Genomic DNA, 16858 nt, shown 5'->3' with positions numbered 1-16858 from the left:
TCAACCTCAAGTTGTTCCAAACCTGTATGAATTTATTTCTTCTGCTGAACACAAAAGAAGATATATTGAAGAATATGGGTAACCAAACAGTTGATGGACCCCATTGACTTCCATAGTATGAAAAATAAAATACTTTGGAAATCGATGATGCCCATCAACTGTTTGGTTACTGACGTTCTTCTTAATATATTCTTTTGTGTTTAGTAGAAGTAAGAGTTGGAGTTGCACTGGACTTGAAATGATCAGGAGGGTGTAGTTGCCCCACAGCGTCTCTGCTGTAAGGCCCAAGCTGGGTTGTTCAATAGAAAGTCTTACACCGATAAAACTGTTTGGGAAAGAACAACCAGCCATGTTGCTACATTAGCCATGTTGCTCTTCACTTGTTACTATACTGGTTACTTTATTTTGAACGTTATGCTACTGAATAATGTTGTTATTTTTCTCAGTTAGCTACTCCCTTTTCACTCCCTTAATGATTTCAGCAGTGTAACAATAGCTCAGCTGTTTTCAAAATAATCTAGCCAGTCTAGTAACAAGCTAATTTTTCCAACAAGTGGCATTGTAGCATATAATAAAATGCTGCATTGCTGTTTTTATTCAGAAGTTTAGCTGAGGTAATAATCAAACATGCTGTCCTTTTTCAAGTTGTGTTGGAAGTTCATGGAATCGTTTGATTCAGCAAATTGGTTCATTCAGATGTCCAAGAATGTTTCAAAAAATGTAGCTATGTTTTCAAAAATGTGTAGTTCTTAGTAGTCGTTATTCCGAAATATAAAAATATTTCAATTTTACTTGTTCTTTTTTATAGAAAAATAAATATTTGCTCTGTTTATCGTTGCCTTTTGAAGATTCAGCGCTTTTTTATTATTGTATTTAGCATTAACTCAAGTTTATATTTATACATTTATAGACATTTTTTCAGAGCAGTGCCATATTTTTTGCCAATTGTTTAACTAATGAAACATCTTTCCAAAAAAACCTCTCAGTAGACAAAAAATCCAAAAAACTGTATTGAAAGTTGAGAGTTACATGTGATCTAGGGCCTTTATTTATAGCATTATAGAAAATGCAACGGAGCATTGTTAAGATCACAGCCTAATTTTTATCAACATGAATCATTTTATCCCACACACTTTACTGTATTCAAAAATAATATTTAATTTATATTATAATGACCTATAACTTATTGTCTGTCAATGTATTTAGCTACTTTTTGTCAGTATCCCCTAGTGTAGTGTATCAAAATGTTAGCTTGACAAGTTTCATTACTTGAAATGTGACAAACTGCAGTTTCAACACAACTTCCCCTGTATTCTGGCAGTTTCCTAGTCCTCTAATATTGTGAGCACTGATTTAAACCTGCATTCATCCTTAGGGAACTGTGTGTATGGCTATACAGCCGCCACACTTCAGGAGATCCGGAGCCATCTGTGTAGAGGCACTTAATGGGCACCTTTAGCGGTGGCCGGTTATTGTGAATTCCCAATTCTCTTCCGTCCTTTTGATATTTAGCTAACCGGCAGCAGACTATGGGTTTAGTTTACTTTGATAAAAGAGCATTTGCTTTTCTCATTAACCCTGTTGCCCCTTGGCAGATCACTCAATTCATCATACCTGTACTGTCTAAATGCTTGGTTGTCCTACCTTGAATCGAATGCTAACGCGTGCTTGTCTCTGTGTTCCGCAGGTTTAAGTCTATGATTGTGTGAGAGCTGCGAGAGCAGAGCGGGGATCGAAGGGGGAGCAGTGCCAACCTGGAACATGGTGCCTAATATTTGCATGTCCGTGCCCCTCCTGCCCGTTGGGCTTCCTATACTGCTACTGCTGAGCTGTGTGCAATTCTCCTCTCAGGCAGACAGTAAGTACAACACTCCAGCTGACTAGTCATTTTTTCCCCTGTGCCTTTTGCTGTACCTTGTGAAATTGGAAGTGCGTCGCATTGTGGAATTGTTTGCAGGCATGAGTGAACACACTAATGGTTCACAAGCTAGGCACGAAATGAACCCTAAACATTCGCGGCTACCTACTGGTCTGTTCACCTGAACTTTCCCCGGCCTACTCACGCTTAGATGAGAAGGCATGGATCAGAAGGCAGTTCTCGTGAGCCACTCTGCTTCATTGTCCTTGTGAATGAGTGTGTGGATCACTGAGATGCACCGTGAGTGACATGGCAATGTTGTGGGTGCCACGGGTCGAGCTGAGGTCAAGGCTCAGTTCTGGCATGGGTCAGAGAGCCATTTAATTCACCATGTGACCCATCTGCACCGCTGTCACAAGGCTGCTGTAATTCCATTAGGCCTCTCTCTCTCTCTCTCTCTCTCTCTCTCTCTTTCACACCGGCTCACTGTCTTTCTTTTTCACTTGCTGCGTTTAACCTTTAAATCTTTCAGTTGTTCAGAGGCAGGGCTTGTATAAGAGTAACCTTGAAGCTTCTTCTCTTGACTCCTTTTGCCACTCTCAAAGTCGCTAAGCCTTTGTGATTCAAAATCTTGCTTTTTCAAAACGATCTCTGATGCAAAGGAACTGTAACTATATTTCAAGAAATTTGAAGAATCCCTTTAGTATTTCAAGTATTTAGAATCCAAAACATGTCATCAAATCAGTTTTTCTTTTCCAAATTTAGATTTAAACTCAACCTGCAATCAAAATCGACTTTTTTGCATGTTTGCACTTTATGCCTAAGGACAAAAGGTCTTCATAATCATTTCTCAAAATATAATACAAATGTCAATGTAACTTCCCGATAGTTAAAATAAAGTCTTAAACTGTTAGCTCAAAAATGAAAATTCTGTCATTAATTACTTGCCATTCACAGAACCAATGAGGTTTGTTCTCGCATGTCACACAGGTACGGTTAAGCTTCTGTTTATGTTTGCTGATCAATGTTTATTTGTGAATAAAAGCCTAAATTCATAGTCTGTTCATCATATAAGCTTCACTGTCAATAGAGAGTACAGAACTGGCTCATGGGTGAACTAAGGTGCAGTAACATTTACTTTTGAAATGTGAATTCACGCAAGCAAAATGCAGTCATGTCAATAGGGAATCGGAAAATTCGATTGAATTTTGTTGCATTTACCAATATAAAGCTGCTTGTTTTGGAAGTGTACTCTGAGTAAGAGGTGCTTTGTGCTCTTATTGACAACGGACAATGAATCTACTTTGCCTGCAAAATTTTGCTGATGTATCACTAATATGACTGCGCCTTTATCCTCCTTTTTTCCCCTCCTTGATTTTCCTGTTTTACACTGAAAAACAGCGAACATTGTGTCAATATTACTGTTTTTTTATTATTATTAATTATCAGTATTGGTTTCGGCTGATACTAGATATTTAATTGTTCATGCCAATTTGGCCTATTTTTACATTTAGATTACCTTTTCCGTCATCTAACGGTCACTTAAAGTTAATCTTTAAGAACTGATAGTTTAATAAAACCATTAAATGTAATCTTTAGCCTCAAAATGAATTATTATACTATACATCATAATGTTGTGATGCCTAAATTTACTGGTAGCATTTCAAACAATTGATTTTATAGTGTTTTTTTTATTTATTTTTTTTAGACAAGAATAGTGTAGAATTTTAATAACGACCATTTATCAGTTTTCGCCAATAACATGAAAATAAATATTGGGTTTAATTTATTATAACAGCATCTCTGTGAAAGACATCAACTTACAGAATTAAAATAGGTTTCATGTTGACTTCATGCCACCTGGATGAAGACCGTCATGACATTGTGAATAAACATTACAGCATTTTGCTCATTTCTGCCATGGGCTTCATGTCTTTTGTTCAGTTTTCTACATGGTTGTGTCTAGCACATTAACACAACACCCTTATTAGTGTCATCACATGCTGCTGTACGGGCTGTTGATGGTTTGAGAAGAGGTCTCCAGGTTTCAGACACTAAAACTTCAGACAGTGATACTGTTCTGCGCTGACATTATTTTGGTATAAATACTTTTTGAAGATGGTTCAAACAAATAAAACTCTATAAATAGAGGGAAGGTTAAATATTGACTACCACAATTTTTTTTTTTTTTTTGTGTTGTTGTCTGTAATCAGAGAGGGTTGAGTTGCTAAACATGAAAGAACTGGCTTTGCAACCCTCTGAATTATAGGGCAGTGGAGCCAGAACTACAGGGTGGGGCGTCGTGAACGTTGATCACCATGGTAACAGATCCTACCTAAATCAGACGGATGAAAAATGAAGGCACTTTCTTATGTTGAGTGCTCAAAGAAGTCAAGATTACTCAGATTGCACAGTAGCTCCTGCGAGGAGACTGAGGGCTGTTCCTCAAGTCTTGTTAAAGTGTTTAGGTCTCATATGTGCGATTTTAAAGCCACCCAAATGGCTTGATTGGGGACTTCTTCATAAGTGCTTCCTCCAGACTAGTGTCTAGGGTTTACATAACAGTCTTCTCAGTCATGTTGTCCTTTAAGAAGTGTTTTTTCCCCTCAGCTGAAAGAACTAAACTAATTAGTGACTGTCTAAATGATAAATAGGAGATCCTAAATTTAGTCAAAATATAAGAAATTTAAAGTGACACCTATTCATCCATCCCATCCACCCCTCCATCTCTCTATCTCTTTTTCTGTTTGCCTGTCCGTCCATCCATCTGTCAGTTATTTTTAATACCACTGCAAAAAAAGGCAATTTTTGTGGTGTTGGAAAAATAGCTTCAAGCTTGTTGTTACTTGAAAAGCTATACTCTGTTTTAAAATGTCAAACTACCTTCATGCTACTGAAAATTTAGTTCAGCTAGTAGCATCATTACGGATAACTAAAAAAAGTTACTTGCCAACACTTTTATTGTTGTGTAGTGTGTTTCTAAATCTACAAGCCTTTATTAAGCATTTCTAAAGAATGCTGCTAAAAATGTCCCAGTATAAACCATAGTTTCTTCAGTCTTTTTGCATTTAGCTGATTTAACTGTATTTCACAAACTGCTCTTTTTTCATTTTCCAGTTGTAGTGGATTTTTTCTGATGCTTTTTGTCTGTATATGTTGCAAGAGGTGGTTTATATTGATCCTTTTTCTATCCCATCACTCCCAGCTCTCTAATGGCAAGAAGGTTAAGACAATTTAAGTCTTTGAGCAATAAATTAAGGTGCCTTAAAAATGCCACCTGAAAGTTAAAGTGAAAGCTTTAATTTTTCTCCCATTTGAGCTAATTCTTCGGTACAAAATAAAATACTGTTGATGTTTAAATGACAACCCACACATATGGCCTACTGTCAGCGTAAAAAAACGCTTGCAAATGAGAACCCTTTACATTTTATCGTGAAGCGCTATGTAGAAAACCACCTCTATAAATCAATTAAGCGAGCTTTTGTTTTCCCGGCGGGCTAGGCAAGGCCGACTGGGTGGCCGGCGGCAAATTGGATTGTGTTTTCAAGTGTCCATATGGTCACTGAGTGAAATTGACAGGAATAGAAATTGATTCTTTTTAATTAAAAGTAACCGTATCCTCAGTCGAGTGACACTTGCAAGATAATTTTGTTAGTTCCCAGCTGAGGTCCTTCAATGACAGACACCAGAGAAGAGATGATGAAACGGAGAAATGAAGAGAGCAGTAGGTTTGCGTAAGGCAGAACGGCAATATCACAGCGATGAATTAAAGGACTGGTCAGTGGGGGTTAATGATGTGAGATTAATAGCTTAATTACAAATGTCGATCGCAGGGCTAGAGGCAGATCCCCAAACTCTCAGCTGTGGCCTGGATACAGCGCTGTCATCTGATGACGTCCTTGACTGAAGGACAGCCATAAAAGCTATTTGAACCATCATACGTATGAGTGTGTCATCCTCCCGTGCCACTTAGGCGACACCTTTATAATATCGCTGCTGTGAGGATGCCCTCATCATCAAGACAAGATTAAAGGATGCATCACATGATCACAGATGTCATGTAGTGTGATCCAAAAGGTTCCAAATCTAATTTAAACCTGCAAATAAACAAATTTAGGAATTTATATATATATATATATATATATATATATATATATATATATATATATATATATATATATATATATATATATATATAGTTTTTGTTCCTCTATTGTAAGTTTGGAAAAAAGCATCTACTAGGCTATATATATATATATATATATATATATATATATTAGTAGATGTTTTTTTCTCCAAACTTACACTAGAGGAACAAAAACTTTTGGATGATTTTTTTCCCCCTTCATCTAATTCCCTTAAAATTAATATTTAAAAATGATTTTATTAACACAGTTAAATGTTATCTTTAGTAGATCTCAAAATGAATATCAATTTTTCATACTGTAGTTTATAATGCCCATATTCCCTTTTCGTTTTTAATGTTTAACAATTAATTTACACAAAATGGTACAGAAATGAATGTCTCTGTTGATTAACCTAAACTTAGAATATCAGTGTATTTCTTATGTTCACTAGTGGTTTCAGACTGTATGTCGTTCCAATTATAAAAATCATGATTTTTCATGTGGTCTTTAGGCTCACTGTCAAATCAAATCTATGTTATGTGGTAAGAAAACATGCACAGTGAGTGCACTCTGCTTTGTGAAGTTGCTGTATTGTCAAGAATCTTCTCCAAGAGCCTATGTACAACATCTGAGTAGGGTTGTGGGGGCATTTCGGCTTGTTAATATCCATAAAGTGTTTTTATGTAATCACAGACATGAGAAGCTAATCACATTAGTACAGACTTGCGTCTGAGAGCTTATGACATTTTGTTGTGCGGAATTCACGTCCCCTGCTTCTCATCAGCATTAAATCTGGCTTCTCCTCATCCTTCACTGACTCCCATCATAACCTTTTTCCCCTCCTCTTTGTGCTGACCCCATAATTGTCAATGACTAATGTTCTTTGTTTTTGTACAATGTAACCCACACACTTGGCTTGTTCCGGCCTCCAGGATTGGGCAGGCTGGCAATATGAACCACATTTTATGTGTTGATCTTCTTCTGCCTTTCGTGAGTTGCTCTTCTAAACAGCTCTCGATCATTCTTGCAGAAATATGCACCATATGTTCAGTTCATGGTGCCTGGAGTAGAATATTTCTCCCCTGAAAACCTTTTTTATATGTTGTAGAATGCTATTTCACAAAACTTGAAGGGCATTTATATTAGATTACCTGTTTGGGAAACCTTGGTCAGACTGTTTCCAGGTTAGATGATGCTGTTACTGCCCATATTTGGTATTGCCTACAAACTACAGACATGCAATTTGTCTCTATATGAGATTTGAAAGGTTAAAGATAAAAAGGTTAAAAATAGTTTACCCAAATATAAAATTTCTGTCATTATATACCCATCCTTAGTGTTGTCAAAAGTGTCGATATTTCTATAATATTGATACTGAAATATCAAAAACGGTTCCTATAGTCCTTCCTTCAAAAGCTGCCTCTCAAACAGCTTGTTAGTACCAAATTAAGGTTGTTTTTCATGGCTTATTGTGCGCAAATGGTCAAATACAAGCTCTTGGTGAATGTAAATAGTTGAGAAAGAAAATGCTTGATGTGTAACAGTATATTGGATATGTGCATAAACTTTTAAAGTGACAGCAGCCTAATATTCCTGCTGGTGTCTGTCAGGTTAATCAAAGAAGAAAAGACAGAAATTCACTCTCTGCTCTTGACTGAATAACTTTTGTAACTTTAATTGTTAGCATTAATCTGTATTTAATTTATACAATGAAGTCTATCCAGTGTTTATTTATGTAGTATTTCTTAACTGAACTCTCTAATACTACATATAGACCCACCTGAAAAACTCAAAGCCATGTGTATTTCATTCGTTCTTTTATTCTATTGTATTTATTTGTTCTATCATTTGCAATTGTTTATAAGTTCTTATTTTATTGCTGACTGTTTACTTTTTTTTAATTTAGTTCAAGCTATAAAGTAAAGCCTCCCTTTACTCATATGAATTCATATGAAATTGGAACAACATAAGGGTGAGTAAATGATGACTAGCCTATACCTTTTAATGAAACGAATCCGATATATTCGTAAGATATTTGTTCAGTAGTTAAATGGTATATCACACATATATTTAGCCTCGTGGAGTGTTTTGTAGTTGTGGATCTGCTTCCGTGAATTAATTTTAATGAACACCCCAGTCAAGCCCAGGTCCATTTGTGTGCAGATCCCAAAAGCACTGTAATTAAATTTTCTCTCGACACATGGTGTGAAAGTTTAAATACTCCAGACTTGTAGAAAAGGGCAGAGGTAAAGATGTATGAGCTGTGAATGGGCCCTTTATGTTGGGAAGCTGATTAGTTTGGTTATTTTGAGTGAGAGGGGCTTTGATTGTGATTGATGCAACCCATAACAGGTTCCCATTGATCCACTGATCTCCTCTCCAATCCTACATCCCTGTCTCATGTCCATCCCCCAGGGGCACTTAAGCTTTTTCTGCCCACCCGCCAGTCAATGGCACAGGCTGTGCCAATGTGATGGCTGCCCTTTACCTAACAGCTTTAACAGCGCCCTGCCTCCCTCCTCTCAGCTTGCCCAGAGGTGTTTATGCATGAAGATGAAAAAGACTTTCAAAAACTGTACATATGCAAACTCATTTAATATAAAAGGATAGGACTGTGTTGGATAAACATGTAGTACTTAAGTATGGAATATTCTTGGAATATTTAAAACTATGAATGCATGATATATTGGTTATTGGCTAGTATTAGCGACATTTTATTTTATCAGTATTTTTACTTTAACAGGATTTTTACATTTTAGATTACATTTTTTAATCTAATGCTTAAAATTAATATTATCAAATATAGATTATAATACAAATAATTCATATATATTATTTGTCAAACGATGGTAATTTTCTTCAAATCTGCCACTCACTGATAGTTCTGGGTAAACTGATTCACAGTAGCTTTGCCGCCTACGCTCAGTTGTTATGTGCCGTTGTCACTATATATATATATATATATATATATATATTTTTTTTTTATATTAAAATTAATTTTAAAGTAGCCAGATTTATGACCACTGTACTAAATATAACTGAAACTATTTTATTTTCTCCATAGGGACATTTATTTTTAACTAAAACTTATAAACTGTTAAAGACAGACCTAAGCAGACATGTAACTATCCAATGATGTTAATCATTTATGCGTTTGTTAAATTAATACAATTACAAAATTATTACAAAAATTAAGAATTACAAAAATACGGCACATTTTGCAAACTCCCCTTTAGCACGTTGCGCGTGACTCAACTCGACAGATTTTATGGGTTCTTGTGAATGCATCAACTACTTTCATTAAATGGTCAAATATAGGAAACTTTTAGCTGAGCCAAAAGTTTCATGTGGATTTTTTCCATATTTATGTATCCATCACCCAGAAGCCAGTATTAGTTTTTAAACATAAAATAACCTGATCCCGATGATCAAGGCATGCGACTGGTCTGACTTGTCAATTTTCAGCATTAATTTTTCATCTTGCATCAAAATCCTGTCTATTCATTGTATGCATTTGAAGTTGAGTTTTAATGTACTCAAGTGTACCTAAAATAAAAAGTTATATACAGGTTTGTGGCTCTTAATTTCTTTTTATTAATTAACTACTTGTAAACTTATGTTCACCGTTCTTTTTTATAAATATAGGATTTGTATTAAATCTATATTCATGAGTCGAATCGGGAATCAAAATCAAATTTGGAATCAAAATCGGATCGAGAATCAAAATCGAATCAAATTTAGAGCTTGCGAATCGAATTGGAACATCTGAATCGATACCCAGCCCTAGCTGACATAAAACAACCCTTTAAATAAACGAAAAAAAAAAACGATCCAGTGTTGAAATGTTTTCTGTGTTGAGACAAATCATGTGGAATGTCCATGTCCTAACTGCTGGGATAATCACACAAAGCGCATGACGCGTCCAATTCGCGAACTAATGACTCATTTGAAACGATTAATTTAAAGAATGTTGACACTGAACTCACCAGATGTCTGAATCTGTGTAGGCTATAACTAATCGGTAACACTTTACAATAAGGTTCCATTTATTACATAAAAAGTACAGCTTTGCTTACTCAAGGGTAAGCTTTAAAACCTTTTTTTTTTTTTTTGCTGACAAAGTATGAGACTATTTCCACACAGTTCTATCAGGAATCGATAAGAGAATCGTTAAAGAATTGGACCGATAAGCAGAATCGTCAGTGGCATTGATATTGATAAAATCGTATCAATTCCCATCCCTAGTTATGACTATAACACTTACTATAAAATGTAATATATATAATTTAAGTATTTTTTATTTAGCTTTTTTGTACCTGTAGTAACCATGCCAGAACTTTTTGGATTACAGTTGAAAAAGGCATGAGATTTAAAGCTTGTTTGAAAAATTTAAGTAAACCTCAGGCACAATTCTCATTACTCGCTTCCTCTGTAGCTGAGGCTAGAATATTTCTCCTGCAACTCACCATCCACCACATGAGTCCTCTGAGGAAAACACTGGGTTAACGCAGATTATGTGCAGGTCATAGCAAATAAAGCAGCCAGATTTATGACCATTTATGTTTGTGTCATAATTACACCCTTCGGTAACGGCGTACCTGCAGTGCGCAGACTCCTGAGGCTTTCTAGAATGGTCTCACGCGATCACTTCGGGTTAACCTTTCAAAATATTTCCAATCTGGTGATATTTCATGGCTCCTTAATCTTTCATAGTGCCTGGCTGCCCTAAGCGTTCAGAGTCAACCAGAACTTCCTGTACCTTCTGTCTTATGGAGTTCTCAGCCTAGTGCTGCTTGCAAACCAGCCGTTATGTTCACTTATCTGTATTCCCATGCACACGTTCCTCTTGTCCCTATGCCAAAAGCGAGGCCCTGATGGCACCTGCCTATTGTGTGAGAGCTTTCAGTGTGCTATGCTCATCATAACAATAGCCCTATGAGAAGCAAGCTGAAATGCACTAGCATCTAGCGCCGGTTTGTCTTTTAATATTGATGGCTGTCTAAACAGGAAGGTTTTCTCTACAAAGCAGAATAACTCTATTGTTCTATCATGAGGGCCGAATAATGAGGTAGTAACGATATTCCCTCATGATTGCCCGTCTAGTCTTTGATCCAATATCATGTCGACAGTGGGAAAGAGAGATAATGAGTCACAGCTTTGAAGACTCCAGGATGGGCACCGGTTTAAAGGCTGAAGTAATGCTAAACCGCCTGGTCATATGATACAGCTTGCCTCTATTAACAGGAACACATGAGGGAACATTGAGCTAATGCTTTTAGTAAATGATTGTTTCCCTCAGCGGCTACATTGGTACCCTCCACCTAATCTGTGTAAGAACATTACTTAATCTTCATTTCTGTCAGTTCTGACTCACTTTTTCTGTGGAACACAAAGGAAGATATTATGAATTAAGTGCTGGTCACTCTTGTTTGTGCACTTGTAATAAATTGAACCATAAAAAAGACACAAAAGCATTATGAAAGTAATAAAAGTAATCCGTATGAGTCTTCTAAAGTCATTTGATAACTTGTGGTGAAAAGACCAACATTTCAACCTAGACTCATTTTGAAAAACTGTGCAACCCTCCAAACATGTACCTATACACTTCATTTTGCAGCTGAAATGAACACTAGTGGCAGTAATACACCAACAACTTGGATTCCTTTATGCACAAGTTTTGAGTTCAAGGGAAGATTAATGCACAATAATCCTTGCTCAATAATATGTTATGACCTCAAAACACTTTTACGATACTGCATGATTCATAAGCGAAAGTATTTTGCTGTTTGCATCACATAATCAGCTAAAGAGGCTTTTATGATGTAGTAAACTTGCACTTGTGATTTGGAGTGATTGTGTATGAATCCATGAGGAACGAGTTATGATAAAAGGGCTCTAAGACTTGAAAAGCAAGCTAAAATGGCATGGTTGCTTCAGAAAACAAATTTTTATCTCACGTTTGCTTTTTTAACACTAAAGTGTAGGTGGTAAATTATTTTCAAAAACGATAGAGCATTAACCCTTTAGAGCAACTCACCAAACATTTTATCCCGAAACAGCTGCAATCCATACAACAACCAACAAAATGATTCAACAACAACCAATTCACATTCATCTGCTTAAGATAAAATGCGATTTTAGCACGACTCAATGGATATTTCACTGTGAAAGTACAAGAAACAATGTAATATAATTTTGTAGAAATGTCACCAAAAGCATGTTTTTCCAATCAGCCTGTGTTGAAAATGTAAGGTGTTATTCATTGAAATGCTTCGCCTCCAGTGAGTTGTTAACTAGGGGAGAGCGGGGCACAACCTAACACATTTTGGTTTTGGCTCAATTATTAAAAAAAATAATTAAGTTAGATTAATCTTTCTTTTTACACAAGCAACATACACATCTCTGCTACAAATGAACACTTAAAGTTTTTTTCTAGGACCTACCATTTTCATACAGTTGCACTGAAAGTGACAGAAGTCTAAATGTTACAACTTACCCCATATGCGGAGTTAATTGTAACAGACAGAGGGGTTAGTTGTAACACTTGTGTGAAACACACATCATTCAGTACTATTGTATCTGTATAGTTTGATATTGTTTGTGCATCTGTATAGATAGATATCCATACATCCATCCCTAATCCAATCATCATTCTGTTATGGATCAATATCATGGATAGAGATATAGGAAAGGGCTTCACAGTTTTGCAATAAATAAATAAATAAATAAAATCATCAAATATTGTAATTGCAATTAATTACATTTGTGTGTGGCAGCTGCATGTAAAATTATTATTATTAATAATAATAACAGTAAAAATAATAAAAACGAGCTTATAATAATCAAGTGATCAATGCATAGTAAACTAAAAATAAAAAAAATTCCAACATGTTTGTGAAAGTCCAACAAAGTTAAATATATTTATATAAATAAATACTCAAACCTGAAACGTTGTGTGGCTCCCGTTTTCATTTGATTATCATTTTACACTTTGGCGGCTTAGTTGTAACACTGTGCTACAACTAACCCCGATGTGTAAAAAATATTTTAAGCCTAGCTAACAGTTGCTAGGAGTTGCTGACATGTTTCAAACGGTGCTATGTTTTAGCCAACAAGACAGTGATTAATGTCAGATAAAGTTAGATTTGGTGACGTACACACAACACTCAGAAACCGAAAAAAAACTATGATGAAAAAATTTACTTGCATGGTGTCAAAACACTCTTTGTCCAGTATCTTCACGAAATCTTATCAAAACTTTCCACAAATTCGCGGAAGAGCGTCTTCTGGCAGCAGGAGAAAAAGAGCGGAAACACACCCCGCTTGATCCTGACTAATTATGTAAAAGGTCCGCGTTACATTTAACCCCGCGTTAGGTTGTTCCCGGCGCTCCCTACTATGAGCAGATCATTGACGCAGGATCAAGAATCATATCAGTCCGATTCATGAATGTATCCACAACTGGATTATTTTGATTCACCTAATGATCTGATTAAAAAAAGTATGATTTGTTCACATCATCACAACATTTGTTCATGAATTCTCAAGATTGTCTGTGAGGAACAGCTTAAAACTCTCGCACCAAACTATTGTATAACTTCAGAGGACTTGAGTTGTGTGGACTATTTTGGTGTACTTTTGCAGTGTTTTTTAAAGCTTGACAGTCACAGGCCTCATTTCATTATATTTTAAAGAGTGTCCTTCACCATTTCTTTTCCACAGAAAACGGTTTGGAACGACACAAGGGTGAGTAAACGATGCGAGTAAACAGTTTCTCGGCTGAACTGTCCCTTTAAGATAATTCTCCAGCAGTGTTTTCGGATGAAATCCATTACTTTAATGCTCCTCACAGAGGGATATACATAATTGTGCTCAGAATTTGTGTTCCACACATTCTCCTAAATAATTTAATAACATTAGAAAGTGGCGCACTCAACAGCAGCCTAACACTGTATCACTTAGAGAAAGAATTCCCACTGGGAATTGTTCTTCCTTTAGTTTTTAGTGCCTTACTTATCCAATCGTTTGTTTGTCTCCATTCTTCGGCCCATTGAATTCTGCGTTTCTCACAAGGCCTGGAAAAGCAAAGTGTTGATAAGTTGCATTTCAAACAACTTTCACAGCCAATCGTCTCTTTTTCTAAAAGCATACCAGTTTGCCGCAGATCCCACTGCATTGGATTTAGCGAGGGAATCGTGCATGTCAATAAAGGAAACTGGAGATATTAAACCGATAGAGCAAAATGACAGGCTTGATGTAGAGTTAATTGAAAGCAAAATCCTGTAAAAAGTCTAAAACCCAGTTAATGGAGAAGTTTCACTAAAACAACCGCAGCTGATAGCATCAGACACATTTCCGCTCAGAGCACGAGTGAAAATGATAACTTGCTAATCTATTATTAATGAGAACGAATGGTTGGCTCCCTGCTTTTTGTATTGATCCTTGTATTCAATCCGGATTGGGTGTTTTGGCGGAGCGGGAATGCTGCTAATTGCCGGTCTCCATTTGTCGTCTCCACTCTAAAGCCTTTTTTCTTAAAAGCTGTATAAATGCTTAAAACATTCCTACAAAATTCAGATGCATTTTCCTTCACAAGTCTCCTCCAGGGAAAGCCTTAAATTACCCATCTTGAAAATTGACTTAACTTCAAGACGCAAACAAAACGTGTTTGCAAGTAAAAGTAAAGTTCTTTCATCTTGATCGGGAATTTGCTGCCCATTTGCTGTCCTCCCCCTACACTGGTCACATGCTGCTGTCTAAAGCAGGACTCTAGTCTGTAGGAAATAAATGTCAACAGGTGTCCAAGGCCCCCTGTTCTGGCGCCTGTGGATTTATTGAGTTGGTTAATACAAAAGGACTGGGACGACAGCAGAGCCACCTGGGAGGTCAGGGCCTGGTCCCTCTCATCTCCTCCTATGACCTGTGTTCTCAACAGACTCTCTTTGAGCATCAAGTAACCCTGAGCCCTGAACGTCTCCTCTGTCAATTCACAAACATGTTGAGGACACAACTGCACTACGTCAATCTGTTAGCTTTGAGACTTTTGAGAGCTCTACATATGTTTCAAGAGCACCTTAGATAATGTCACTGGCCACTGGAAAGGTCCTCTTGATTACCAAATCAATCAGAATGTACCATAAACACCACAATAAATATAACTAATCTGTTTTAGACTGGACTAGGCTTTCTAGGTCAGAAATAAATGTGGTTGTGTACTGAGATTAATGCTCTGAGGTTGCTATTCAATTTTCAACATCACATAGTGATCCTATAATTATAAGTATTATATAAATATACAAATATTTTTTTGCAAGTGTCTGATAACCAGTATGCAGAATATAATTTAATAAGTTTAAGTTCAGCTTTTTGACATTGTGTAAATGTTAAATAATTGTACAAACCAAATATACAAAAGTTAGCACTAAATATGTCGTTTAAGTGCTATTCTTAAAGATAAAACCATTATCTTTAAGATAATGGTCTTATCTTAAAGACCATTTTAAAGACCCCCATCACACACACACGCATGCTAATAGAAATGTCATGACCAATGTTAGAGGACTCTTGAATGTCAAACTGACAATAATATCATGCTTTAAATCACACGCACACCCAAATATCCATGTTTTGGGAATTCCCAGCAAGTATACTGTAAAATCTTGTTGGGGTTTTTACCCATTAAACTAACAGTAGCTAACCATGATGGCTGTAATTAGGAGGCCGTTAGCTCCCAAAACTTCCTTTCCACCCTCTTGTGTGGGTATATTGGAGATAAAAGTACCCAGGAAGGCTTTTATAAGGGTATGCATTGGTCTGTGGTGCCAATCAAAAGAGTCTCCAGAGGAACCGGTACGTAAATGTCATTTAAATGTCAGGCCAGCCAATACTCCTGTGGGTCATAGGGGTGCTGGTGTGGTACACATTGGCTTAGATTTTACAATGGATACACATACAGGTGCATACACACAAACAGCCTCACAGTTGTGGGCGTCTTCTCTTATATAGCTCCGGTGGGGGTTATGTCCTAGAACAAGGGCAACCCAAGCCACCCCCGGCACACTGTAGTGATGTCTGCTAGTCAGTACTTCACCACCCTACCCGTAGGTGCTATGTTATGTTAACTAGGTATTGATTTTGTTTTCTTCAGCACTCCCCTTCTGATCCCAAAGTATAAAGGAGGAAGGACACCATTGCGATGTCATCGTATTCCCCGGCATGTTCCCTCCAAGAAAATCATATGTACAACCGCATGTAGCCTCCACACCGCTGCAATTTATCTCTACCTTGACTAAGAGAGGATTAGATTCCCACCGTGGACCGCCCGCTAGGACACTGTAATCTATTCCAACATGTCCTGTGGTTCACTGGAGATGTTTCAATGTGATAATGGATTTTGCGTCCTCCTCCTAAACAAGATTATCAGAAATCATGGGGTTGATCAAGTGAGATCGGGCTAAAGGTGGTTTTCAGGGTCTTGTTTGTTTATTTTATATTTAATGTAGGTGAAGTATTTACAGATGTGAATGCATACTCTGTTAGATTGAATAAGGTTGGGTTTCTGATCTGAAGTCGTTAGTGAATGATGCTTAGGGAATTGAAAATGCAAGTGGTGGTAGGCCTACGTCTAGTATAATAGTTAATAAATTACCTTTCACCCGCATCACCCACTATTTCCGCAGAATGTTGCGCAGTAGCTGTGATTCTGCCAAATGTCTTTAAAACAAGCCATTACATGTTTGAAATGACTCAGGCGCTACATGTGGGTTTTTATCTTCACTACCTGGCTTGAGCAGTGGTGAAACTTGTCCCATTGTTGTTTGTATTGTAAATGCATGACAACGCAGGGTGTGTGAGCTTTTCTCACAGAAAGCCA

General features: G+C 36.8%; 1 protein-coding gene across 5 annotated transcripts in view; it reads left to right on the top strand.

The window, feature by feature from the left end:
• The window catches only part of ptprfb (protein tyrosine phosphatase receptor type Fb), a 225132-nt gene that overhangs the window by 89097 nt on the left and 119177 nt on the right, over window positions 1-16858 (top strand). For all 5 annotated transcript variants that reach the window (XM_077221244.1, XM_077221240.1, XM_077221241.1 and 2 more), the window contains exon 2: window positions 1688-1858. In XM_077221244.1, the coding sequence (XP_077077359.1) occupies window positions 1762-1858 (97 nt within the window). In that variant the 5' untranslated portion in view covers window positions 1688-1761. The remainder of the gene's footprint in view (window positions 1-1687; window positions 1859-16858) is intronic.

Source organism: Siphateles boraxobius, unplaced genomic scaffold (genome assembly GCF_051911475.1).
Source record: "Siphateles boraxobius isolate OS27281-9 unplaced genomic scaffold, OSU_SipBor_1 1, whole genome shotgun sequence".
In the NCBI taxonomy this organism is placed as follows: Eukaryota; Metazoa; Chordata; class Actinopteri; order Cypriniformes; family Leuciscidae; genus Siphateles; species Siphateles boraxobius.
The sequence above is the reverse complement of the archived record's forward strand: the minus strand, read 5'-3'. Positions and strand labels throughout refer to the sequence as shown.